The sequence below is a fragment of the Anticarsia gemmatalis genome, chromosome 16, assembly GCF_050436995.1.
Source record: "Anticarsia gemmatalis isolate Benzon Research Colony breed Stoneville strain chromosome 16, ilAntGemm2 primary, whole genome shotgun sequence".
Lineage (NCBI taxonomy): Eukaryota > Metazoa > Arthropoda > Insecta > Lepidoptera > Erebidae > Anticarsia > Anticarsia gemmatalis.
In genome coordinates this window covers 6778251-6804604 of record NC_134760.1, presented here as the reverse complement: position 1 = coordinate 6804604, position 26354 = coordinate 6778251, and the positions used below count along the sequence as shown (strand labels likewise).

The following is a 26354-nucleotide window of genomic DNA, read 5'->3' as shown; positions in this document are numbered from 1 at the left end:
TTTTCTCTTTTTCATTTCGCTAAGGAGTGAAAAGAACCAAACTCTTTATAAGCCTTTCATAACTTCATATATTTTTATGAATAAGAGGCTAAGATTGTGCCAAGATGTTCTATAGTCAAAGAACTTTTTTTTCTGTACCTGAACTATCTCAATTCTATTCGTTCTAATACCGTCACTTTCAAACCTGCTTAGTCAGCTAATGCTAATAAAAGTGCGCTGAGGGTGTGCAGTCGCGCGAAACGCATACCTGAGCTTCCCTTAGCTTCTACCATAGACGAGAAAATACAAGTGGAAAGAGAATTAAATGCCAATACTATGAATAGGGTGACCGTCATACCATTTACTTGCTTGTATATTATTGAATTATTAAGGCTATAGCAAAAATAAACTGAAAACTTGTAAAAAACTGTTAGTTCAAAATCCCAAATATTTTATATTTGTTGGTCGAAGTACTGAAACCGACGGTTTAAAGACACTAAGATTAACAACAATTTCATGCATTACGTTTAAAAAACTATGTATATTATGTTATTAAACAGAATCAGTATATCGCTCTTTCATATCTTGTTGTTCGGTAAAAAATGTCGTGCGGACCAAAAAGCTTTTCCCTTTTACTTCGCACGGTGTAATCTTCAACTGCAGTAGAATAACACTGTAGAAAAAGTATTTTGCGTCGTGCATATGGAAATTTTACTTGTCGCTTAGAAAGGGAAAATTTCTTAGAATAAAGCGAGAAATCTCACGAGCAACATTTAGTTTAATGATGTTTCACAGATATCGCTTTAGTAACATCGTCAGCATAATGGACCTCTTTTCATAAGAAAGTAAAACAAAATTTCTTTGTACTGGAAACTTTAATATTTGATGTCATTTGTGTACCTCGAAGGACTGGAAACGTTTTCAAGTTTGTTAATACTGTTACTAAGTGGAAAGTTGTCAATTTCGTTTATTATCAAGATAAATTCTTTAAAATAGTGTCGATTGGGGAGCGCTGTACGCTGAAATAACATTACAGACTTGAAACCTAAAAAAGTATTTATACGTAACCTCTAGCAATCATTTATTCAGTTGACGTTTACACAATTTTTTTTCTTCTATTACGTGATAAATTAAAAGTAGTTTAAATACAGTTTCATAATACGTTTTATAAACTTTCTACATATTAATCACACATGCGGCTGTAAAATAAAACACAGGCCAGTTGAATACAATACACATGGTGTTTGAAACATGCGGGCAGATGTACTTTCGACATGCTTCTTCAGACAATACAGTACAGAGTCCCACTTTCGCAACAGTTTCACATTGTCCCATAATATTGTTATGGTGTGCGATGTTTGTTTTATGTTGAAAGTGGGGCGCATAGAGATTATGGTGCTTACAAGTGTTCGTTTTATGGTGGGAATATACTTCGATGAGGTTTTAAGGACCTTTTTTGTTTATTACTGGCTGGTAGAGTGTAATGACTAAAAGGATTTTTAGTATTTTTTTAAATTCAAACAAATATTTCTGGTGTAACTGTAAAAAATAATAAAATATTGTTAGAACATAGAAAATGCTGTTAAAACCAAATAATTAAAACATATTCGTTACTTTACCATATTTTTTTACTTTCATCTATAGATTAGCAATATTTTTACTCGGTATCGATTGATTACAGTATGATACTAATTTAACTTTTTTTCATTGTATGATTCTTTCAAAAAAAATAACCAGGCAGTATATTCTCTTTTGTTGTTTATCAGTAAATCCTTCAATTGTACTGAGCCTAAACAAAAATTACGGTTACAGTTGTTCTACTTTCTGTTTTATCTCGGATTTATTTTTACGGTTAACGTATTTTCGTTTTAAAAAGAGCTTAGAGGTTTTATTCATACGAATGGTTGCGAAATACAAAATCCAGTTTTAATATAAAAAATATCCGGGTACTGATTGTAAAGATAAATATTTAATATGTTTGTTTATATTTTCCTCAAATGCAGTTAAAAGATATTTATAAGAGTTTAGTCCCGTTGGAAATCTTGCAAAGTTCCAGGAATTCGATTGGGAATTTACATCCAACAGTATTGTATAATTATGGATTTATTGTATTCTGCAGCAATATTTCCTTAGTGACCGCTGTGGTTTACCTGAAACTCTGCATTCCTCATTCATTGTTCAGACGTTTTGCATTAGTTCAGTATGACCATTTATGGTGTGATAGGTATATTATTTATTCATGATTTATAAATAAACTTGTTTCTTTAGCTCAATTTTACGTCTATTTCTGTCATTCTAATAATACATTGTTTTTGTTTCAGGTAAGGACTTTTACACATTATTGCAAATTTGGAAGCATGAACTTAAAAGGTGCGTACTCAGGTTGTTGGGAAACTTTCACTAAGATATTTTATATTGGCTCTCGATTATCGCTTAGAAGTCGTAACGCATTTCATGTCACACGATATCTATAACTCCTTATCAGAAATTGTTACATTTCCATAAAAATACAGTCATAAAATAAATGCTCGGAAGGAGTAAACAAACTTCTATCTATTGTCAATATATCGTCCTATGATAGATAGATGGGTGGGTTTTATCCAATATATATAAATTCAAAAAAACTATGCGAAACTTTTTAAAACAACTCCGCAATACAGGACTGCGGTATTTATACAAATTACATGTAAATAATTCTAACACGCTACTTATTAGGTTTCTAAACGATTAAAATTTAAACCACCTTCCGACTTCAGCTAGTCCAAATTCGACTTTAGCGGTCGGGAAATAAAGTTGACATTGGTTTGTAGTGTTTCAATAGATGCTGTTATACTTAAGAGTGTACACCAATATTCCGGTCAGCAACACACGCGAAGTAACGTGCAGTGGAACACGCAATTTCTTCAGTAGCCGTGTTACTTGCCACTATCTAGATAATACTAAGCAATTTTCATGGCTTCTGTTTATAGCTGTTGTTAAACACACACGATTTTTGATAAACTACTAGGTATATTATATTACCTCGTAAAATTTCTATACTTACAATGTTAGGGTATAATAAAATTGTATACAAAACGCTTTCCTTCGTGTTTAATTTTATACGACAACCTTAATGCCGTATTTCATAAAATAACTGCTACCTGAATTATTTTCATTCCAGTAATATAATTAGAAAATTATAAAGAAAACCCCACTAAAACCTAACATTAAGTACTATACTTTTAATTAGAAATACAAAACACATATCCCTGAATTTTAAGTTAAGTTTTAACGTTAATGCAATTCTATAAGAAGCATAAAAAAAGATAATATCTATTCCATATTGTCACAATAGTACCTAATTATTAACATTGACTCAGAGAAAAAATAATTCCAAACGTTCCCAAGATCAGAATCTAGTATTGCACACATTTTCGGAATGTAATAAACTTTTAAGTAAATACATACATAGATAAAGAAATACTGGATTAACTTGACAAAAAAGTAGTATAAAATAAACAAAAACGTCCACGTTCATGCAATTATTTCCGTTGAACTGGTAGGTGAAGGTCGGAGTTACGTCACCTGCTGTAGTAGGTTTATGTCTTGTTGTATGAAGCCTTCCATAGTACTCGCGAATTTTATTAGAACGTATCTTTTGGTGTCATATTACCTTCCGCCATGTTAGTTTATTTTGAAACTGTTCGAAATGTAAACTTAATTTGTTTGTTTCTTTTTTTATTTATATGGCAGGTAACATTCTTTTGGAGTAGGCTGTTTAGGTTTACAATCTAAGAAGTATGTAGTATAGATCAATATCTATACAGTTGGTGCAGTTACAAATTTAATCATCTTAATTTTATTTAAAAAATACATACAGTCGAATAAAAATATAGATAGAACTCAATAGTTCTATCTATATTTTTACCGACTTCAAAAAAGGAAGAGGTATTCGACTGTATGTATTTTTTAAATAAAATTAAGATGATTAAATTTGTAACTGCACCAACTGTAAACTATTTTATCATCTTAATTTTAGCCAGTAGACAGTAACCTTTCAAAAGCCTAAAGGGATAAGATCCCAGTCCATTACATCAACTAAGAGCTAGTTCTCTACCAGTAAGTTTAAGTAAGTATTAAATGTTAAAGTGCAAAAGTCGCGCTGGCCTTTTGACGTAGGCGCGGATTAAACTGAGTACGTTTGCTAGCAGCTAAATTTATAAATGTATCTTTTAGAAGAGAAATGTGAAATTAAATAGTGAATACTGTTTCTGTCTAGATATCAAAACTATATTAAAAATAAATAATAAATACATATTCAGTTTTGTAACTAAAGAACAAACATACTTAAGATTTAACAGACTAATTGATTTAACAATAAACAGTTACTGCTCTAAGCTTATACACCATAAGCATCTTTCCAACAGGACTTCGAACAAAAACCAATATCACAGAGTAAAACAAATTGTAACGTATTGTTTTGAAATAACAGCACTGATTTATTGCGCCTATAAATTCACAACAGACGCAAATATTTAGTGCTAAACGTTTTGAAGCATATCGCTCGTGTACTCCGGCCTCTATTAATTTTCATATTGATTCAATTAATTAAGGCTTTTATGTGTGACAGGTAATTATGGCGGGATTTTGGTAAACATATTTGACATTAATATTTTGTCTGTGGTGAAATTGTTTATGAGTTATTGGTTCGTTTTGACACATTCGCATAACGTTGTAACCTAAATACAGATTCTCCGTGCGTATTTATTTATTTAAGTCTTTAATGCGAGTAAGACTGTTTCCAACCAATTTTTTTCATCGCCTACCAGACTCTTGGTATCATATTACTTGGAAAAAATAAAATTTTCCGTTACATATTTGATTAAGATTTCTCCGATACAGAATAATCAAAGTCAGCAAATTGCTTACTCGAATCTACCTTTACTTTATACGAAAAGTTAGACGTCGTTTTTACGAGGCAACGACAAACGTTCATTCTGCCAATACGTATAAACGCTGATCTAGGGATGTCAAACACGTACCTTTTGACAGTTCTTGAGTCATAAAACTCTATAGGGCCCTAAGTAATAGACCTATTATGTACCCTTGGTGTATTACAGGTGTCATTGACCGAAGTATTGTCTTTGTCAAAGGGAGACATATATTCCGCCTTATTCCACATGAACGAATTCAGCAAGCTGTAACAATACAGGGATACGTATCGCTTTGTTTCCTGGATATTCCTTGTGCATGGAATTCATGGACATTTGGGTATACATAGCCTTGTAGCTTTGCTTTAGATAGAAAAGGATCTTACGTTACATAGTTTTCGAATACTCCTCTAATATCAACATTTCTATTGCAATTCTAGTGATTACACGTCTACGTCTGTCTAAAAATAAATAATATTTACGAGTTTATCAAAAGAATAAATCGGGAACTGTCCGTCAGTCACATCAAAAGCCACGATGATACAAGTTGAATATTTTTAAATATTCCGCTATGAGTAAGACAGTTGGCAACAGTGGTAATAACTAGAAAGCTTTGTCCATTTCATGGTCACATTCTAACATAATCATACATAATGTCTATGGTCACGTACAATTTTCAAACAAAAACGCGAAACATTTTCTAAGTTTTCTCTCCTCGGCTGGTTATAGCGAAAGTGCAATTTAAACGGCTATTAGAAAGCGAATTTGCGAATATCAAAGCAAATAGTTTGTTAACAGGCCTATAAACAATATCTCGGTAATAATTTACGGGTAATAATAAATTATTGTGTAGTTTCGGATCGGAAGCGTGTGCGATTTGCGTAATCGACAATGATTATGTTATTGTACTGAGCATATGTTACGACGATCGATCGTATGAATATTTGTTTTGAAAGTTCAACATGGGATATTCCGGGAAATTGAATTTGAAATTTAACTATTTATTGAAAACCTAAGCAGACTGCTTACCTTTTGATTGACGTCTGGCATTTGTCTCAACACGCCCAAAGGGCATTAGTGTGGGTAGTGGTTTATTTATTTACGGTACTAATACATTACATATTTATTTATCAAATCGTTATATTATGTAGAAACTATTCTCAGTGTACCAATAGTCCTTTAAAGAAACATCGAACAACTTTCGAGAAATTCTTAAACAGGATCATCTCACCCTAATTGCGAACATATTTATAGATGAATGCCAGTATTATACTTTGAAACTTTGGACACCAAAAGAGTCACTTATTCACGTTCGCCCTCAAAACCTCTTTAACCATCTGGATATTAATCCGTTATTTAAAAGCAATAAATCTAAGTACACGGGGATTCATTTTGTGAAGTCAGTTGTCCGAAAGACTGAGTCGGTTGGAAAAGAGATCTTTCTCTTAGCCCCTCGGTCGATAAAAGTTCGTTCATGCGTTGTATTTTGCGTGATTGAATTTGAACGATCCACCACTTTTGTTTTGTATTTCTTCGTAATTAATACCGTAAAATAAATAAGATTAATTGTATTTTTTGTAAGATTGATCTCCTTTTATCTGTTTTTGGACAAAATAAATCTTTTGGAGGAAAGTGAAATGGATTCAGTACATTTTTTTCTCGGTGTTATCAGTTCAAGTAAGGCCTTGTTGTCGGATCGTTTCTAATTTATACAGGTACTTACATTTTTACACGCAAACGCGGATTCACGATTCGTTCGCAAAGATAAATTCTCAATCGTCGACCCAACAGACCTAACTTTTGGATAATCTTAGTAAATCTGTGAATGTTCCCATTCTTCTGTGTTCTTCGACGAATTTTGGATCCTCATTAATATGTATGAGCCGTGAGTGAAGATTGTGCTGAAATTCGGACCAGCACGATCCGATGGCAATAACATGACTGACCCTTGTCAGCAAATGGATTCGGTCGAAAAATAGATGGCGCTGTAGTCATTTTTAGTCCGCATCACACTGAACCTTACATAAATCTTGTGGCCCTCATACGTCTCAGGAGATATGGTTAGGAAGGCGCAATTCCCATTAATATTTATGAGTGAGGTAAAAAAGACAACAGGACTGCGGTTCAGCTATTTCTGTACAGTTTAAGGAAGGCTCCTTTATATTGTCAGCAAGTTTTGAGCGATCGTCTTGATAATATTTTTTACACATGCCTAACGTATGAATATGTGCTTGGACCTTGGACGCCGTCGTTGTGTATAACCTTCGAATATAACTTTAGAGATGACAGCGCGCTGAATAGATACGAAGACGTTTTTGTTACACGTCAACACAGATTTAAATGTCAACAGAACGAATTACAAAACTGTGTACAATTTGAGAATTGCGGCATTTTTTGTATTTGCCAGTTTTAAATAAAAAGTACTGTGATAATCTTTAATTCGGACCATTGTGAAACATTTTTGCAATTATTCTTTCGTAGCTACTTGTTACTTTAATAAATGTACTAGGAAATTCTAAGTATTTCATTTGAGAAGTAAGTGAAGTAGCGATAAATATGTGTAATGGTTATTGAAGTCGCGAGGCGGCTCACGTTCGTATCCCAATATTTCAGGCGGCGAGGATGTAAACACCAAGTTATTGAGGAGCTTGAACAAGTTGAACTCGTGCCAAGTAAACCTAGACCTCATATGCAATCAGTTTGACGAGCTTTTGAATAAATACTACATATTACTCACGTATACTTGTTTTCAATATTTACGCGAAGATATTAACAAATACACCTGTGATTAAAATAATCTTCAAGATTTGTGGAAACGAAAAAAATACGACTTTGTTTAACCATTTATTCAGTTAGATTAACTTTGTGTTAACAGTGCAAAAGTAATTTATAAAATAGTGTAATACGACAAACCTATGCACTGCTGTAAAAATCTAACAGATCTTAGTAGATTCGCGGGTATCAATTTGAAAAACACAAGTCAATGTTTCTTACCTAGAAATAGGCTAACTATCTACTTACAAGGATAGATAGATAGGCTATCGGATGACTGAAGCACCGTCGGTCACGCGCGAAATGTATTACAACCGGTAGTCGCGATTTCTGTATCCTGTCCAAATTGTTTTATCCTGTTTCAATTGTTCTTGCTGTATCATTCACCCACTCCTAAGAGGTATGTGAAGGGATAGATTTAGTTGGTGTTTCCGTTGTTCCAACTCTTAATGCCGTCTATAGTATATTTTATTGAAAATAGTTATTGGGTTTTTTGTAAGGATGTTCTTAAGGAAATTGATAGTTTGTTCTTTAAATAAACTCGTAATATCTTGGAACAGTAGATGTACAGAATGAAGATGTTTGCTAGTAGCTGCTTGGAAAATAAAGTCACGAAGTTATAAAAATACTCATAAAAATGTCTTAATAAAGCAAATATTTTTCATAAACCGAATGAGTTTTTCAAGTAGCAACGTTTCAGTTTGAAACTGTTTGAAAGGTTTCTCATACAAAACTTTGAAGGCCTGTGAGTACGCAACCACGATATTTTTAGTCGGCCGTATTGCGGTGATGTTGAAATTATAGGGTTTTACGTTTATGTTTGTTACTACTTACTGTAATTAAAATGTAGAATTACATGTTTAAATATATTTTGTAAGGTTAGATTAGGTTAAAAAGGATATGTTACAAGCATGCTTCCATTGCGTAGCTTAAAATGTGGTTAAACATGGCCGATTTTTAACTGATTCGAACTGACTTTTGAAATACAATGATAACTCTATTCTTACCGAATTGGTAGTTACACTGTACCTCAAAATTAAAACAATAATAAAAAATCTCATATATTAAGACTGCCTTACATCGCCCTACGGGGTCTCTTTACGAGGTCCCTTCTGGGAGAAAATGAAAACTTTGCATTTTTATTGTCATCATTTTATTTCTTATGCGAAACAGCCCATAATTGACATGATAAAGATATTGTCTGTAAAAACGTCTTAATCAGGTTCATTAGACAATGTATCGTAATCGTCCTTGTAATCGGTCCTTCATAACTCATGCTGTAGGTCGATTTCTTATCACAATTGCACATGTAAAATTAACACAACACAAAACATTTTATTGCATATCGTTTAATTGCTTTCTTATCTATTTCTTTAAAACACTTAAAAACACGATATTTATCTAAAAATAGAAATATTGTTCGTAAAATATTACGAAATATTAGTTTTTATTTACTATTAATTTAATTTCTTGTTTTAAACTGTTTCAATAAACAACGAAATACAGTGTGTATCTAAACAGAAATGAATGTTATTCCATCTGTTACTAGTTTGTAAGTTCTACAAGTACTGTTTGTGAATCTGTATAAACTGGTTAGAATTCGAACTAACCGTCTATTTGCCACTTGGCGAAGAGTCAAACTATCATCAAGATTGTTTCTCTACAGTGACCTTACATTTCATGAGCGAGCCATTGATCTGTCAATAGCCATCAAATATATTTCTTAAGTATCGTAGAGTATTACGCAAACTCCAAAGTATTACTGTAAAAACATTGCAAAACTAGTTCCCTGTACAAAATATTTCGTTTAAATACAGTTCCAAAAAAATATAAAAAAACATGGCCACATCGTTGTCGTAACAATAACTCCCATAAATATACAGTCATAAAATTAATTTCAAAGTAACTTAAGAAGACTTCACTCTCAAAGAATGTCTAAATTAATAAACTTAGCTCGCTCAGACCTCTTTATCCATTCGGCGTCTCAGGCCAGTGTAATAAGTGCAAAATGTGAAAAAAAAAAACAAGTGCATCAGAGTAGTCCCGGGCTAAGGGCTTCCGCTTGGCAAACTTTTCAATCGGACCACTTTAGAGTAGAGCAAGTTTATCCTTTGAGACTTTGTACTCTCTCTCCCCTATTTTGGTAACCAAATTGCACGAACAACAGACTATGTGGAAACAAAGCTTTGACCTGTCCAACTATCTTTTTCGTAACTTTCTATAAAACTATTCATATTCTTTTATTGCCCTTTCATATCAAACACCCACATGACTTTATCATGCAAACTTTAAATACAATTTACAATTAGACATACGATGTCAGTAACCTAAACGTGTAATTTTCATTATGAAATGTATAACATTTTCAATGAATAGAAAATCAGCATTCATGTTCATGTCAAACATACATCAAAGGATTAGTTTTTATTTGTAAGTGACGAGTTTCTGAAGTAATTTATGTTATGCGAAAGGCAGTGAACTCTTGTAATTATTCGAACTGATTGAATCTGCTGAATGTTATTCATATTCACAATAAGTCTCGAACAAATCTCGACAGAAGTGTTCGAACTTCTGCTTTGTTGCGTTCAGTCATTATTTCTGTTCGCGTAGACTAATAATTAAGGTCCTTTCCCCATCAAAAGCGCGAGTAACATAATACAATTTGTTCAATTCCCACACGTGTTCTAGCTGATATAATATGCAGCAAGTTACGGTAACTTCGATCTATCTCCGTAAAATCCTGTGGGACTATAATTTGGGCGGAAATAATGAAATGCTATAAGTTTTCCTTCGTATGTTTTATTCATTACTGTTCCTGTCTTGTTCCTCAAGTATATTGGAATGGAAAGGTGTAAAATAAAAGTGTTGTACGTCTTTATTTCATATTCTGCGCGAGACCCTTGTAAAACTTACGATCTTTATGCTAATAAAGTATGTATGTTTGTCAGTCTCTTGGCATAGTTTGAAGACATCTTGTTACAACGCCGACGTGAAATATTAGTAAGACGTTCGTAATGTCATGCTTCACGGTGTTCAACATACTTTTTCATTTCAAATTATATTTTTGCCGGAATAAAGTCACTTGGAACGAGAACTAAATATCATATTTTATTAAATTAATATTTGTCAGGAGTATATAGTAAATAATGATTTTAATACGTCGGAAAATAAGTTCTATTTTCAAACCATTAAAAATGAAGCAACTTTCTCACACAAACAATTTTAAATGGTAGTTCAATGTTTACTGTTTACAAATGCTGTGTACGCATTTTTCACATGGTAACTACTTACGTCCGACACTTTCTTCCTAACAAACAGTTTACTCTTTAGCTTTTTGTCCGCATTCCATCAGAGAGGTCATTTTGTACAATACGAAACGTACTGCTATTGTGTATTCCACAACGTCGAACATTAGTCTTTTGTTTCAAATAACCGCGGTCCGACTTTCCTTCATTCGTTAACTTTTCTGGAGACAAGTGGAAATCCGTATGTAGCTTTTCTAGTCTTGCCTGTGATAGAATCTAAACTTAATTGTTGATGGGATATGGTACAATTTCCAACGAAAATGCTCTCAAAGCGTTGCAGGGCGGTTTAAATTAGACAGATAATGAGAGAGTTTCTTTTTACGATGTTTGTGATTGTACTCTGACTGTATTTAGACGACGACGTCGGAATGTTTCAAATTGTTATGAAGACACTGTAAAAAATTAAACGACTTGTTTTATAATTGCGAAACTAACAAATTGACAAGTCAATTATGTCCAAACTAGGCAATTAATAAACGTTGCTAAATATGAAACAAATAATTGCCGTCATAGTTGAAATTCGAGATTCGCAAAAAGTCATTAGCATGCACGGTTGCGTTATAATATTTCTCATAAAGTACTTGGCAATCAAAAGTGAAGGAACGATAGAAAATTCGCATCGGTCTAGGCATGTGGCATATGTTGTTCCTGTTATCAAAGCTATTTTTCCTGGTAGCTTGCTATCGGTCGTACTATGTACTCGTCAACAGTGTGCCACGGTTTTCGTGCCACCATTTTCCTCTGTCAATTCAACACGGACGAACGCATTGTACTCTACGACATCCATTTAATTTAGTCGTGTTAATTTTAGTGTTTGTTTTTTAATTAAATTAGACAGTGTCTATTGTGAAGCTATGGGACTCAAATAATTTCGGTGATATCTGTTGATTTGTGTGGGAAAAATGTTTTCGCCGCGCAGAAGACAATCGCTCACTGTGTGGCTGGAGAAACACATAGCTAAGAGAAGAAATTCCAACAACAATAACGAATCTCCGCTTTCTTCACCTGCCTCGGATGAGGTAACGTTTATACGCTTTTTTACATTATTTTCTATTGATTCTTTGTAAATATTAATGCGTAAAATGATGACATGCCCTTGAAAATCCGCCAATGTTATCTATACCTGATTACAGGAATGATTTCGGATACGGTGTATCATGTTACGAAATACTATGCACAGGCATTGGATAGATAAAAACTTTCTGTTTAGGCATAATAATGTGTTCTCAATGACGGAATTATCGGTATTACCTTAATCTAAGAGGGACCTTGCAGTTCTTTATCTGTATTTACATAGTATTCTTAAGTCGGTTATCAGCCGTTGCGACTAGACTAAGAGATGTATTTTTATGCGTTTTCAATTATAATGCGACTAAATTAAAATATCAGTTCATCGATAAGCTTGGCAGATGTAGTGGGCACCTGCCGAGCGCATTATTTCCCGGCGCTCGCGCATCGACGTTTTGGCACTAGAACACGGTCAGGGTTGGCATACGATCTATTTTATAAAAAAAAACAATTGCCCCATATTTGTGTGGCCTTTTCCGATTGCTTGTAAAAAAGGCATATCTAATTGGGTAAGTCCTAATCACCGGATACACTCCAACGTATTCGTATGCAAACTCTTGCGAAAACTGGCTGTGTTCGCCGCTTATCGCATTCTCAATACATTTTTAAACTGTCGTAAATTATGTTAAAGGTTGACATACAGTGTAACTGTTATTAGTTTACCTTATGTTCAACTATGGTCATGTCACAACAACTGTTAAATATTTGTTCAGAACAAGAATTCAAAGTAGGAAAAATATTTAAGTAGTTGTGGTTTAAAATATCCTATTATTTGTGGTAAAGACCTAATTAAATTAACGATGCGAATAGCCTTTGACGTCAATGTGAATACTTTATCCACGTGTTTTAGGAGCAAGGATATTACCTCTCCGTGTCAATATGTATGAATATAATAGTTAATTATTGTGATTCCATACACTAACGCTTTTGGTGACACCTAATATAACTAGTTACATAACTTTCTCATCGTTTCGTTTACACCAGGCATTTTGTATTAAAGATGCACTAACTTTAAACTCTTTTACGTATGATCGTTCCTAGATACCTACGCAAAATTATTCTACTTGACGATGTAGTACATACTATTCAGTCTTCTTAGATAAACTAACTTAGCAGTTGTGAGTCAGTTTCATTAATCCAATCAGAGTAAGTGACTTTAATTTCTCCTTTTTATCCTACCTGTGATCGCAACACGCACCTCCTAAAGGCGGCTAAAGGTGCGATCGATAAACACTGAGTCAAATGTGGAGTTCATCGCCATACGATACGCTTGATGTATTACAAGGTCACACAACCTTCGCGTTTTTAGTACCACGATAAAGGGTGTTCTAATCCTTTCGCGTTTACACGTCTATTGCTATTGTCAACAGTTAGATGACGTCACATCACCTTGTATACAGTGCATTCTAATGAACGTTTCAGTGAATCAAGGATATCCGAAACTGTTTATGTGTGACGTAGATTTGAGGAAAGTTTTCGGTTGTAATTGACCAGGTAAAAGGAAATTTTCGATCAATGGAATCAAATTTATCTTTATTATCTTTATTGAACGGAACTAATATGTATGTAGCGTGTTCATAATAATAGAATGATAATCATCGAACTTTTATGACTAATTTTAGCTGCTAAAAATGTAATCTGAAATGGAAATTGTAGTCTTATTTACTCTGTATAAAATATATTCAAGTTAGTTAAAATAAATTAGCGACCTTGACTGCTAACAGTGACAATTTATTAGCCTTATAAATCCTCCCGGGTCTTGAACTAGGCATGGCGACACGTCAAAATAAATATTGACTCATTTATTGCGTGACAAGCCTGACTTTGACGAAGTGTTCCGTATTTTGAATTAAGGGCAGCTATTATAAATAAAAATAATTATTTGGTGATTGCTATATTTAGAATTTGATTAGTTTTTCTACTTATAATTTGTTTACATATAGTTTATTTAAAGCACACTTTCTGTATGCAACGCAAATAGACAAATTTTCCACTAAACATAATGTATCGTAAACAAGATAAAATTAACGGAAAAATACATTATAATATTTGCACGACAGCCAATGACGCAAATTGATTGGACAGATTTTAATAAATCATATTGTTAAATATATAAAAGTAAATTATGATAATATATATGTGTGTTAGAGTGTTTGTTCATTGCATCCGAATACGGCTTCGTGTCGGGTCTCACACACAAATCGGTATAAATACGACACCGAACCACACATTAAATACCTAATAAGTATATACTAAATCTGCATTCGAACCTAATTCTGGAATTATGTGTCCTGTCTATAGTCACGTATACTTTGAAACAATACAAAATGATTTCCTTGTTATTATCAAAGCCGAAAATAACTAATTTAATGGTTTACGTTAAAATCTTCGTGTATTGTGTGATTGTTAACGAAATTATCTTACCACTTAATCATTCACGTTTTATTGATTTTGTTTTTTTTTTTGTGATTTAAAGTACGTTGTTTCGGCCTATCGATAAAAAATAGTCAACTGCCATTCAGAATTCTCGCATTTAGTATTTTAAACCTTGTCCCTAAATAAAATTATTTTTAAAAAACAAGGATACCGCTTTTAGTAAATTAAAAAATAATTAATAAATCGTAATTGTTTTATTTGGGTGTCAGCCATGATATTCATATGATATACAATAACCTTTAGGTCTGCTAAAAAATTATACGGAGTTCTCTCTATTTGAGTTTTTAAGCTTTCTTTCTAACGTTTTCAACTTCATTGAAGTCCCACGTACTTCTCTACAATACTAAGTACAGTTACTATCACTTACCGATAACCGTTTACGACAGTTTGACATATGGTTACACTTTTAAAACTACTCTCTACAACGTACCGACCATATGGTTTAGTTGCCAACGCCCGTTGCGCCCGCGCAGGTGTAAATCAACAGCTGTTATTTGCTATTGTCCCCTCAAAATTTGATACTTAAAGGTTTAGGGTGCGAGAGTGAGTTTATTACTGTTTTTAGGAAATAAACAGTAATTAGTTGCCAGGTGTAGATTTAATTATTTATAATAATAATACATTATTGTCTGTTCTGATGGAATTTACCTCTTTTGTTTTAAAATAATAGACGAGTTTGATATTATTATGCACAAAATTAGCCAACCTATTTGTGATTTACCTATTATAATTTAATAACAATTGTCCCATACAAATAGTATCTACCTAAGTTAATACAAAGGTGGTTCGATTTCGATTCTAAATTACCTGTATTGCTATAAATAAACTGGGCCGCTGTATATCTATGCAATAATAAGTAACTAATTTTAGATTATTAATAAAACTTAACAAAACATGAAGATTTTGTAAACTTATCCTTAAAAACAGATTTAATTAATGTAGCAACATCATTTGACAAAGGGTTACATTGAAAATACATTGAAAACAAACAACTGTTAATTACATATAAGGATAATCCATTTGTTTTTACGATTCAGTCTTAAACATTATCCGGGAACGGGATTTTGACCGAGATTGTTCCATTCCGAGGATGGAAGTCACAGACAATCACGAATACATGTTCAAAATATTATATTCATAATTGAGTATCCCTTTTTGAAGCAATGTAGATATGTTTGATAAATTCAAGTTTTATGACAGACTCTTAATATATGCGGAAGTTTGTAAGGATGTCTTTATGATACTCTTTTACGTCAAAACTACTAAACGGATATAATGCACAGATAGTTATTATACCTGAATTCACCCGCACAGAATACCCTGTACCCTGTGCGGATTAATTCACGAACAGCGCCTAATCGTATACAAATTAATTCAATACTTATAAAAATTATCAAACCAAATGAAGCCCACAAAAAATGCGTTTTCTGATAACATTAATAATAAGGTAAATCATATAAAAAATATAAGACTGTTAAACTTTTCCTCCATATTTGAGTAATTATTTTTAATAACTACAACCTCGTATATTTCCCTTATCGGACAACAACAATATGTTATATTCCTGTTTTAATTAATAAACCACAATACATAATTGGAACTTTGGATTAACTAATTAACTAATGAGGCATACCTGTGTATAAATACGTACTTATCGTTTGCTCTGATTATTTTCTAAGAAAATTATATTCAGACGAAGATTTTATTTCTTAACCTAATATTGTCGACTGCGGATTTTTTAAATAATAACTGATGAGCGTAAAAATAATAATTGTCTAATTCAATTATAAAAAAATTAGCAACGAAAATATCTGATTTATAAATTGTATGAATAGTTAAAAAAAAGCTTATACTGGCTGTAAAAGACGTATTAAAAAGTAAAATTCAAGTGCAATTGCTATTAAGCTTTTCAAGTACGAAACAATTAAGTACATCTATCAAATGATGTAAAAAGAAACTAGCGTGTGTCATTGTCTTTGGTGAACACCGACCTAAAACATAGACAATAGAGTGTTCGTGACGGCTGTGTGTAATTGCTAGTGATTACAACCAGTTTTCATCGATAGATATTCGTTTCATGTTTCAATGGCCGGCTGTTGAAAAATACATGAGACTTAATGAAAGACTCGTATAGGGAATCGATTAAAAATCTATACGCTAGTGGTTTGGTGGTCTATACAGTAGTAGAATGAGATATTGTGTTTATTCTTCTAAGGTATGTTTTGCTTTATTAAAATTGTGCATCAATCTGTGCGTCCGTTTAAGAGTACTGCGAAAAATAGTGTTTTTACGTTAAAAAAAATATATGTTGTGAAACTCTACAATCTAATTTGGTTTTGAAAATACTATAAACCATGCATCGTTCACAACAAGCTGTTTCTTGAACTCAATTATAGTTTGTTTGGCCTCAGATATGCTGAGAGAAATGCTAACATATTTTATTTTTGTTGCGTTACTTACGTGTTACGAAAACGTTCGTCTCTTTCTACTTGATTAACTTTCAAGTATCCCATAAAATATCTACAATACATACATCTTTCACGGTGATTCGAATTAACAAATTGATAATTCCCATGCAAAGTTGTTTGTTTCGAGCACATTTAGATAAATCAATGACAGTATTCCGTGCCAAATTATTTTGCGCAAACTGTGAGTGAGTGGATAAACAAAAATATTTACATTTCATAAAGGAAAATTACATAGAAAAGGACTAGACTTTTCTATCCAAACGTCTTTAAAAGATAAAGCCGTCAAAAATTTACTGTTTTATAATTGTACTGAAATACTAATTGAATTTTGAGGCAGGCGTATAAAAGGAAGATTTTATGTTGTGACGTATCCATGCATTCAAAAAAAGTGGTTCTTTTATGTATCTTTATAATGTGGGGTGTTTACTGAACTGAGTCATCGTAATTTGAAGTTCGAAGGGTTGACGAGTGTACATCAAAAGCCATGAAAATGTCGGTCTTAATAGAAAAGTTATGATTTACGAAGTAAACATACGGATGCAGACCTTTTTGTTCTTCTCCGTAAATATTTAAATCGGTTCTCTAACAATAGGTAAATGTGGTAAAATCAGGCTAACTGAAGCCTAATATTAGATTCTGACGTCATTGAAATGTTTCTGCCACATTTGTTTCTGTTGTGTATTTACGTATTAGGGTTTCCCATCAACTCTTTGTACCTATTATATTTATTTTGTGCTCAGACACAACAATAGGGAGGACAAACAGCTTGGTCGATCGTCAATACATAACTAGGAAAAAGTGCTGTAATGTAAGAAATATTATTATTAATCTATCAAACTAGGCTGTCTCGTAAACAATATTATATAAAAGTAATTGCTAATTAACCTATATAGGTTTTTATGATTAAAAGTTAATTAATTGTAAACAATTATTAAAGACTGTGTATAAAAGGACACCACGTAATACTTTTATAAAAGTTTATGACCAGTTTCTGCCATTCTTTTTTCTTCTCACCAAATTTTAATTATGATAACTTAAAATTTAATAATATTATTCATGTATTATTATAAAATAGTTCACAAATGCGATCAATAAATACTATATGCAATAAACTGTGTTAAAACTATTTGGTAGGTACTAGTAGAGTCGATTTTCCTTCCCTGAACAGTGAACAGTGCAACTGTGTACGTGTAAAGTGGGCCACATCTGAATATGTACTTTTGTACTGTAAGGAATAAGGATATATTCCGACATGCTTATCGCGTTTCAAGCGCCAATGTTAAGCATTCAAGGGAATTCTGTCTGAGAGGTATTTTAGACATCTGTAAAGAAATTTCTGTGTATTACGTTTCCGTGTTATTGAATTGTGTATGCGTGTTATTCACTTCACTGAGCGAGGCTTAGAAAAGGAATTTGTTCTATTTACTACTCTCTCCACTATGCAGTTTTTAATGTTTTTGCTGAACATGGTGATTAGTGACATAAGAGTACCTTTTCTTTACGTTTGTCAGCGTTTTGGATACGGTATCAAACACGTGTTACGTAAAATTATACTTCTATCTGTTTTAAATTAGTCTGTACAGATCGGATTACTTTAAATTTGAACAGCTCTGTAGCAAATTCGGAATTTTAAATAAATACTGTCTTTATAAAAAGATTGTGTAAATCAAATAGATAAACGCTAGTCTATATTTACGATGAAAAGAATAATATCTGCATTTCTGGCATATTTATTTTTCGATCGTGTTTCAGACCGCCTTAGAAGGTCGTAATTTGCGTCTTAATGTGCAAATATGAATGATATCATAGCAAGAAATAGCGCCGAGAAACAAAGCATGCGACCTCTATTATAAAATCGGAAATGAAATATGAGGAACCCTATTTTTTCTTTACAAAAATACAACAACACATAGTCTTTATTATATGAACCGGTTGAAAATCACCGCTTTAATCATGTTTTAAGATAAAAAAAAATAATAAAAAAAATATATCGAAAGCCATTGCCGCACTCATCACGGCTGTCAACGAATCATTACTTTCGCAAGAAGCATTGAACATCAACATTCCTGTACCGTTGAAATCTTAAGTAGCACATCAGCTTCACTCTACACGCGTAATAAACAAAAATTGTTGTAAATCAAATAAATTTAGTGTGTGCACGAAATGGCAGGCGGCACATAAATAACGACTCTTTCATTACACGTCAATGAGAGCGATTAATTCAGTGTCAATGAACTAATCAGTGCAGCAAATGCCAGCAACTGCCAATCAGTGTGTTGATGCTATAATAGAGGCTTTGTGCCTGTAATGAGCAATTGACATGTTATTTATCTGCTTCGTTTTACAGTTTTGAGTGGTGTAACAAATAATCTAACGTTATGATCGTAAATATTGATATTAATTCTATTGTTGCGTTAGATTTTGTATACTTCTATCAAATAGCCGCTAAACATAATATTTATTTATACTCACAAAGTCATACTAGTATGTAAATAAGACGAACTGGCGCCTGTCTCGTCACTTTACTCCGTAGACAAAAACAATCAAACACCATATAGGATTGGTCATAAACGTCTCTATTTCTCATTTTATTTATGTAAAGAATGAGTCAATAATGAGTCACGAAGTTTCGCTTTCATTAAGCGGATTTGATCGTCCAGTTTTGACGTAAAATCTGCGGTTGAAGCCTCGAAGGCGATAGAAACTTTGTTCCTCATTGGGCCATTACGTACAGTGCTCTCTTTTCATTAATTCGACCATTGTACGCAGACTCGATCTTACTTTTGTCCATCAAAATGATTTCTTTCCAAATTAGCAAGACCGAAAGCTATTGTTTCTAAGTTGTGAAAGTTTTTTGCAAAGAAGATGACCACGAGTTTTGTTATTTTTTAGGTTTAAATACGTAGTAACAATAACGAAGAACTTACATTTTCTATAATAATGCCTGCAATTATACTATAAAATTACATTTTTACGAACTACTAATTATCTAATCGACTAGTTCAAGATCATAATTATGTCTAAAGACAGCTGTTAAATGTAGTCCAAAGTGCAAATCTATTGGAGCGTTAAAGAGCATATTTTAACATAACAGGCCCGAGGGGCAGGTATAGACTGCCCCAGTCAGCTCTGACTCATAGGTGTCTCATTGTATCATTGCCAAGAGGCCAACCAAATCATTGTACTCACTATATAAATCACACACACCCGTAACACAAAGACATAAGGTTCAAACTCCTACAGCAGTATTCCATCTAACGCCCAGTAAGTTTGTAGTCCACGTAATCGTCTTGCAGTCTGAATAAATCGGCGCACGATGGTGTAATACCCTGAGACAGTGAAGTTGTTTGCAAATAGAATATGGAATGAGACTTTGCAATACTTTTCTACTGATATTTTCTGATCACGTTTTAATAGGTTCCTATTTAAGAGAGATTTCGAATAAACCATTGTGCTTTCCTAATGTGGTGTTGAGTTTCCTAGTCACGGTGGTCTGTAGTTTAGATCAACGCCTTTTGTTATTTATACGGATGCATAAATAGTCTCCGTAGTTTTCTAAATCACCTTTTCTATGGAAATTTCTGCAATGCCCCTAGAATTGCAGAATTATGCTGTATGTTAATTTCCATTCAAAACGATTCTCATTATTTAGAATAATATATTGTTTGTAAATTAAGTATTAAGTAATGACTTTCTCACAACACTGTTTTGAAATTACTTGCAATTCTTAAAAACAATTCATGTGTAGACTGAATGCAATGTTTTAGAAGAATAATATTATCTTCCACAAGTTTGAAAATAAAGCAACTATTTATAGTAAGCGCAAGGCGAATTGTAAAACCTTTTAGGTACGCACGCCAAGTTTTAAGGAAAGATTGGGCTGTGTCCTGTTTGAGTCCTGTCTTTTGCAGAACCTAGTTCATTTGACGCTTGAACTTCTTCAAAAAACGGTTCCGTTTTCACAAAACAATTCTTGGTAATCGTTGGTGTTATTGACCAAAGTACCTTGAAATAAGCCCATGAAAGATGTTTGCTCTTGAGAATTTTCACAGCATCTGTACAATGTTATCTGGTTTTCTCGAACGGCGGCTGTGAACAAAAATTCAAATGAAAAAATAAAGTAGATCAATTTTAAAGTATGTAGTAGCCGTGAATGAAGTTTACGTAAACATCTTTGTAAAAATATGCACCTGAGTACATATACCAACCGGTGGAACGTTTGGTATGGTGCTTATGTGCTATTGACATTGGAAATATGAACTGTGAATACTTATGATTGTACATTGCATATTGTGAAATACCATAGCTTGGTTATCAGAGATGACTGGCATATACGGTAGCCGTAAATTGATAAAAACAATGAATTGTAATGATAGCGTGGTTTATGAAACAAGTGGTCCGCTTTGTTCTTTTCCTTCGACTGCAATAAATAATGTGGTTTTGAGATCCAGACGTTAGAGTTATCTTGTAAATTCCAAGACTGGAAGGAAAAATGAGAATTATGCGCCGTAGAATCGTAAATAGAATAATAAAAAATATTAACATGTTTTATTACTTGTAACCATCCATACGTATTCCTTGTTATATCCACATTTAAGGTACATACAATTATTCAAATAAAACGAACAGAAAGGCCGCATATAATCCTTAATTAATAGAATAAATGCGGAATTTATATATCGAACTGTAGCAATAAGGTAAACCTCATTAACATCCTTCAATCCTGTTGTTGCATTGTTTTCGAACCCACTGAGTATATCACAGTCATTAATGATATAATAACGTTAAATATAAATGCTATAAGCACGCTATATTCGACGTTTCCTTGTATTACGAAGCAGTTATGATTCGTGGTTAATATGGACGAACGTGTTTATTCAGTTATACAATTAATATTGTCTTAATTATTATGTCCAAGAAGGTCAAGCTTCTAACTGTAAGTAATAATTTTTATTTTGAGCTTTATTTGTGTACATTTCACATTATCTATCACTTTCTTTATCTTCTATTTGTACTTTAATAAAAAGAGACAAAAAATCCTTTCCATGTTGTGAAATATAAGGCGTTGACAGGAATAACAGTTTAAGTCATTCATGTCTCACATTTTCGTGAAACGTTTTTACATCAATAGATGACGATAACGGTCCATTTCTAGAACGAATTTGAAATAAAAATCGAATAAAATGTTTACAAAACGTCAGTGCATCGAATATCTTCCTGTATATTTTTGGAAACTGCATTCGGGTAGATCGATTAGACGGGGCTGGACTAAATATAGCCGTAGTGTAGTGACCCAGTAAAGTTTATAAGATATTTCTCTCTGAGGAAAACTGGTGAATCGCTCTTCGAGTTCCTATTATAGCAGTTCCTTTAAAGTTTTATGCTCTTTGGTTGAATATTTAATGCCTTTATTGTGTTTTCGTCTTTTGCTTTAAGAGTTTTGGTTCTTTTTGGCAGTGTGACTTATTTTTATTAGATTTCATAAATGTCTCTTTTAATTTGAATTATCTTTTCTACTACATAATGCTTTTGGTCTCATATAGTTTATTCGTCTCGATATTACACAAGGTTTTTGCATGTTATAATGAAGTGCGTTTATCCTAGACTATCGTGTATTATTACCAAGCCTATCATAAATCTATTTGAATATTGCGAAATCATCGTCTTGCATGTTACTTTCCAGTAGTACACGTATTTCATGTGAATTATGCAAGATTGATCTTGATAATGTTTAATGATGTTTTGTATAATTTGCTTCGATGTAATGGAGGAGAAAGTCTTTTGTAATTTGTTTGTAAAACTTTGCAAATTGCTTTGCCTCGATACGCTATCTAGCAATTTTGAAATAAGTGTTTTTTGTACTTTAAATGTATAAAAGTATTTTTTTGTAAGTAAAGCTCGGTATATGCTAGAAAAATGTGACGTCACTGTCTACTCGGAAAAAACGTTTTGAGTCATAAAATTATAGTTTTGTTTGCTATCATGATTGTAGTATAAATATTTATCTGTTTTCATGAGTGGAAAATGAGTTTGTATTACGTATGAACTAGCTGGGTAACGGCTGCCAAAATTTTGCGTAAATAGCGCCCTTGGTACTAAGAATAATGTTAGGGAATGTTGATAATTGAAATTACAAATAAAACTAGTGAAAAATATGCAATACAATTATGCTTTCAATTGCTTTGTTAAATTATTATTATTTTGTTAAAAGACGGGTTTGTTCCACTGTAATATAATTTTATTTATGCCACTGGCAGGTTAAGGAAATTACTTGAGTTTGATAAACAAAGGTACATTGTAAATACCTTTGCGATTTTTCCTATTGGAATTACAGTACATTAAGTTAAATAGGTCTATAAATTTAATTATTAAATGATGAATATATAATAGCCTCATATTTTGTTGCTATGGGCATACATACCCATGATTCATTGATCTTAACACCATTTACTTTGGTTTCATTGTACCTGTGCAATACTATCCTGCAGTCGCGTGTACGACAAGACATGAACATACCAATACATATTTCAAAACAATCTAGTTCTTAAGAAACGTGCTTAAAAATATACCATCTCCTTTCAAGTTTTTTGCTAAGTTGTCTAGCTGAATAGAGCGATGACTCCAACGAACAGGGGATTGACATCATTGCATGCTATCTGAGATCATTCAAGCATCAGAACAATCATTATCTGGACTTTGACTGAAATTGAACTGACATGAATGTAGATAAAACTTCTTAACTTTTCCTTGTATATTGTTTTAAGTGACCTTCCGATAGATTTCTTGAATCAAATTATTGATTATGATACCAAGAATAGCTTCTTATTGACAAAGAAGGCTAGAGTATATTTAGTAAAGAGATTTTAGAAAGGGAGAAGAAATATATAAGTTTGAGTGTGTTGTCTCTATGAGTATTAAATTGTAAGGTTTCAAATCAAATATTTTATCAAACGTCCAACAAATCAACATTAATGAATACGTATAAATTCCTAAATAACATATCGATATTTGTATTTGGATAAATGAGGAAACTCGCCGCGATATAAATAATTCCGTTTGTATTTGCATTTGAAACACCAATTATGATTTGGCTAATTTAATTATGGACTACCTACTGCAGTTGGTACGTCAAATGAACATGTTAAATTTACCCTGTATTTTGGTTTAATTATGAAGAACGATGATTTAAATCTAAATCTTGATAAAAATGTTTACAATATTGAATGAAGTACGGAAACGATCTTTATTTAAGTGCTCGTTTTTACGCTAATATATTTTTAAATAGAAAATCTTATACATTATTAAGCTGTCTGAATGGAAATTGTATTTAACGAGTTCTATATTACACTAGCAGCATTCTTAGTTTCTTAGTCTATTTTATCTCTCATGCGGTCTTTTGGCCAGTTTTGGCTAACTTCGGCGGTCGCGTAATTTTGGCTGCATTGCATTGCATACTAACGGTGACAGTGGTTCATAGATGTTTTCATATTATTCATGAGCTCTCGTTGAACAGTTAGATAATTTTGTTGAAATAGGATGACATGCTTGTTGGCTGAATACAAAGCTATATATTATCTGATGCCGGGTCAGTCATTCCTTTGTCGTCGGGGTCCAAAGATACGCTGAATTCGGCCTGTTGTCGGCTGTTTTGAAACCAGAGTCGAGTGGCAATTTCCATGGATTTAATTCAGGATTTTGTATTCAAATACATAATAGGATTAAAACGTTGTAAATCAAGTTGCGGATGAACGAACATGAATGACGTGTCCGTTCAGTTTCCAATCCAAGTCTATTTAAAGTTACATATAACATGGCCATTCAGAGTCAGTGGAATAGAATAATTTGCTAAATTGCCTTTTTGATCACCTTGTTGTATGTTTAATGAATTGTACAGAGTGATGCGGACACCTGATTAAAAGTGGGAGTACACTACGTAATAACTATTCTCAGGCATTTGTTTTTCGACCTCAAATTTACGCCTTCAGTGTTGAATTCCAGCTAAATCTACACCTGCCTGTTACAGTTCTTATAATCTACTTGAACTTGATAAAATAAATGAAATTCGTACATTCCTAGAATCAAACAGTCGTTATACTTTCTGACTTTTGACGAGAACAAAAAAATGTGCTGCATCGCTAAAGAATTTCAACCACCCATAATTTTAATCACTGATGAGTAAAGTGAAGGCGCTCCGGTAGCTTTCCATCAATGTAACACGTATGTAACAAGACAGCAAAACAGTTATCGGTAAATAACGAGTATTTGCGCGCATCCAACTGTAGCATAGTAAGTTACGTTTGAGTTACAATAAGCAAAAACTAGATTTCAGTATGGTGTAATGTTTTAACACATAGACTTTCTTCTCCAGTAAAATTACGATACATAATAATTCATAACTCAATTTATTTTAATCCTTAAACAAAATGCTTATGATTGCTTCTTGGCCTTGCCGGTGCCTTTAGTCACTGAGATGTTATTACCTAGAAAATCTTTAGTAGCAGCCCGAGGGAATGAATTAAGTACCGGAACGGACGTTTTGCGATCAGCTAGGTGTTTGTTGTTGTAGTTTTAATACGAAAACTGACATTGTAGTGTGCCTTGCTTGATAAATTTGGAATATCTTGCGTTATAAATAAAAAATATATACTTACATCAGAAATTAAAAATAAGCAAAATAGATTTTGTTACGATATATCTCGTAAAGCGACTCAAAATAACGTTAATGGAAATGCCGCTAGCGACTAATTAGTAATCACATTTCCTCATTAAAACTATTGAGTATATTTTACAAGACGAATGGCTATCATTATTCACGTTTGAATGGCCCACATCTGTTCAGGTGCTCTATACATCAAGGGCCTACTTCGATTCGAGTACCTTGTAATTGTGTACCCTCTTTAGTAATACGATACTTTGGTAAACTGGTTTTGTGTATTTTATGTAGTTACTAAACATAAAAGCGTCTAAAACAAGTTCCAAAACAAAATGTGTACTTAAATTGAAAAGAAATGCTTATCAACTTTGCAGCTTTGCAGTTGCAACAAACGCGAAGCATAAAAGTGCAAAAATAAATTATGTTTTATTTCGAGTCCCCGGTAGTTTTTCACTAGTAAATGTACAGTTCGCTGGGATTGCACCGACCTTAATGAATGCTCTCGTGTACCTATGTACCGCATTCCCTACCTTTACCTCTACCGAACGTTTTACGCCCTCTTAATGTTCGCACGCGGTGCAGTAATTGCTGAAATACGAATATTTTACGAACACTAAAATATTCTTTATGAAACTGTTTTCAAAGCTCGAAGGTGTTTACAGTTTTCGTAATATTTCATAGCACAACTTCGTAGTCCTTCGCCTTTGAGTATTTCTTAAGTATACACGCAAAATGATTCCCCAGTTTTAAGCTTGAAATCGAG

General features: G+C 32.9%; 1 protein-coding gene across 7 annotated transcripts in view; it reads left to right on the top strand.

Moving 5' to 3' along the window:
* RapGAP1 (Rap GTPase activating protein 1) overlaps positions 1-26354 on the top strand; it is a 276369-nt gene that overhangs the window by 205308 nt on the left and 44707 nt on the right. The window contains exon 1 of one of the 7 annotated variants that reach the window (XM_076124620.1): positions 11854-11985. The exons of 5 other annotated variants lie outside the window; for them this stretch is intronic. In XM_076124620.1, the coding sequence (XP_075980735.1) occupies positions 11869-11985 (117 nt within the window). In that variant the 5' untranslated portion in view covers positions 11854-11868. Of the gene's footprint in view, positions 1-11853; positions 11986-21799; positions 21875-26354 lie in introns of those variants that run through there. One more of the 7 variants, XM_076124621.1, reaches the window with a different exon arrangement.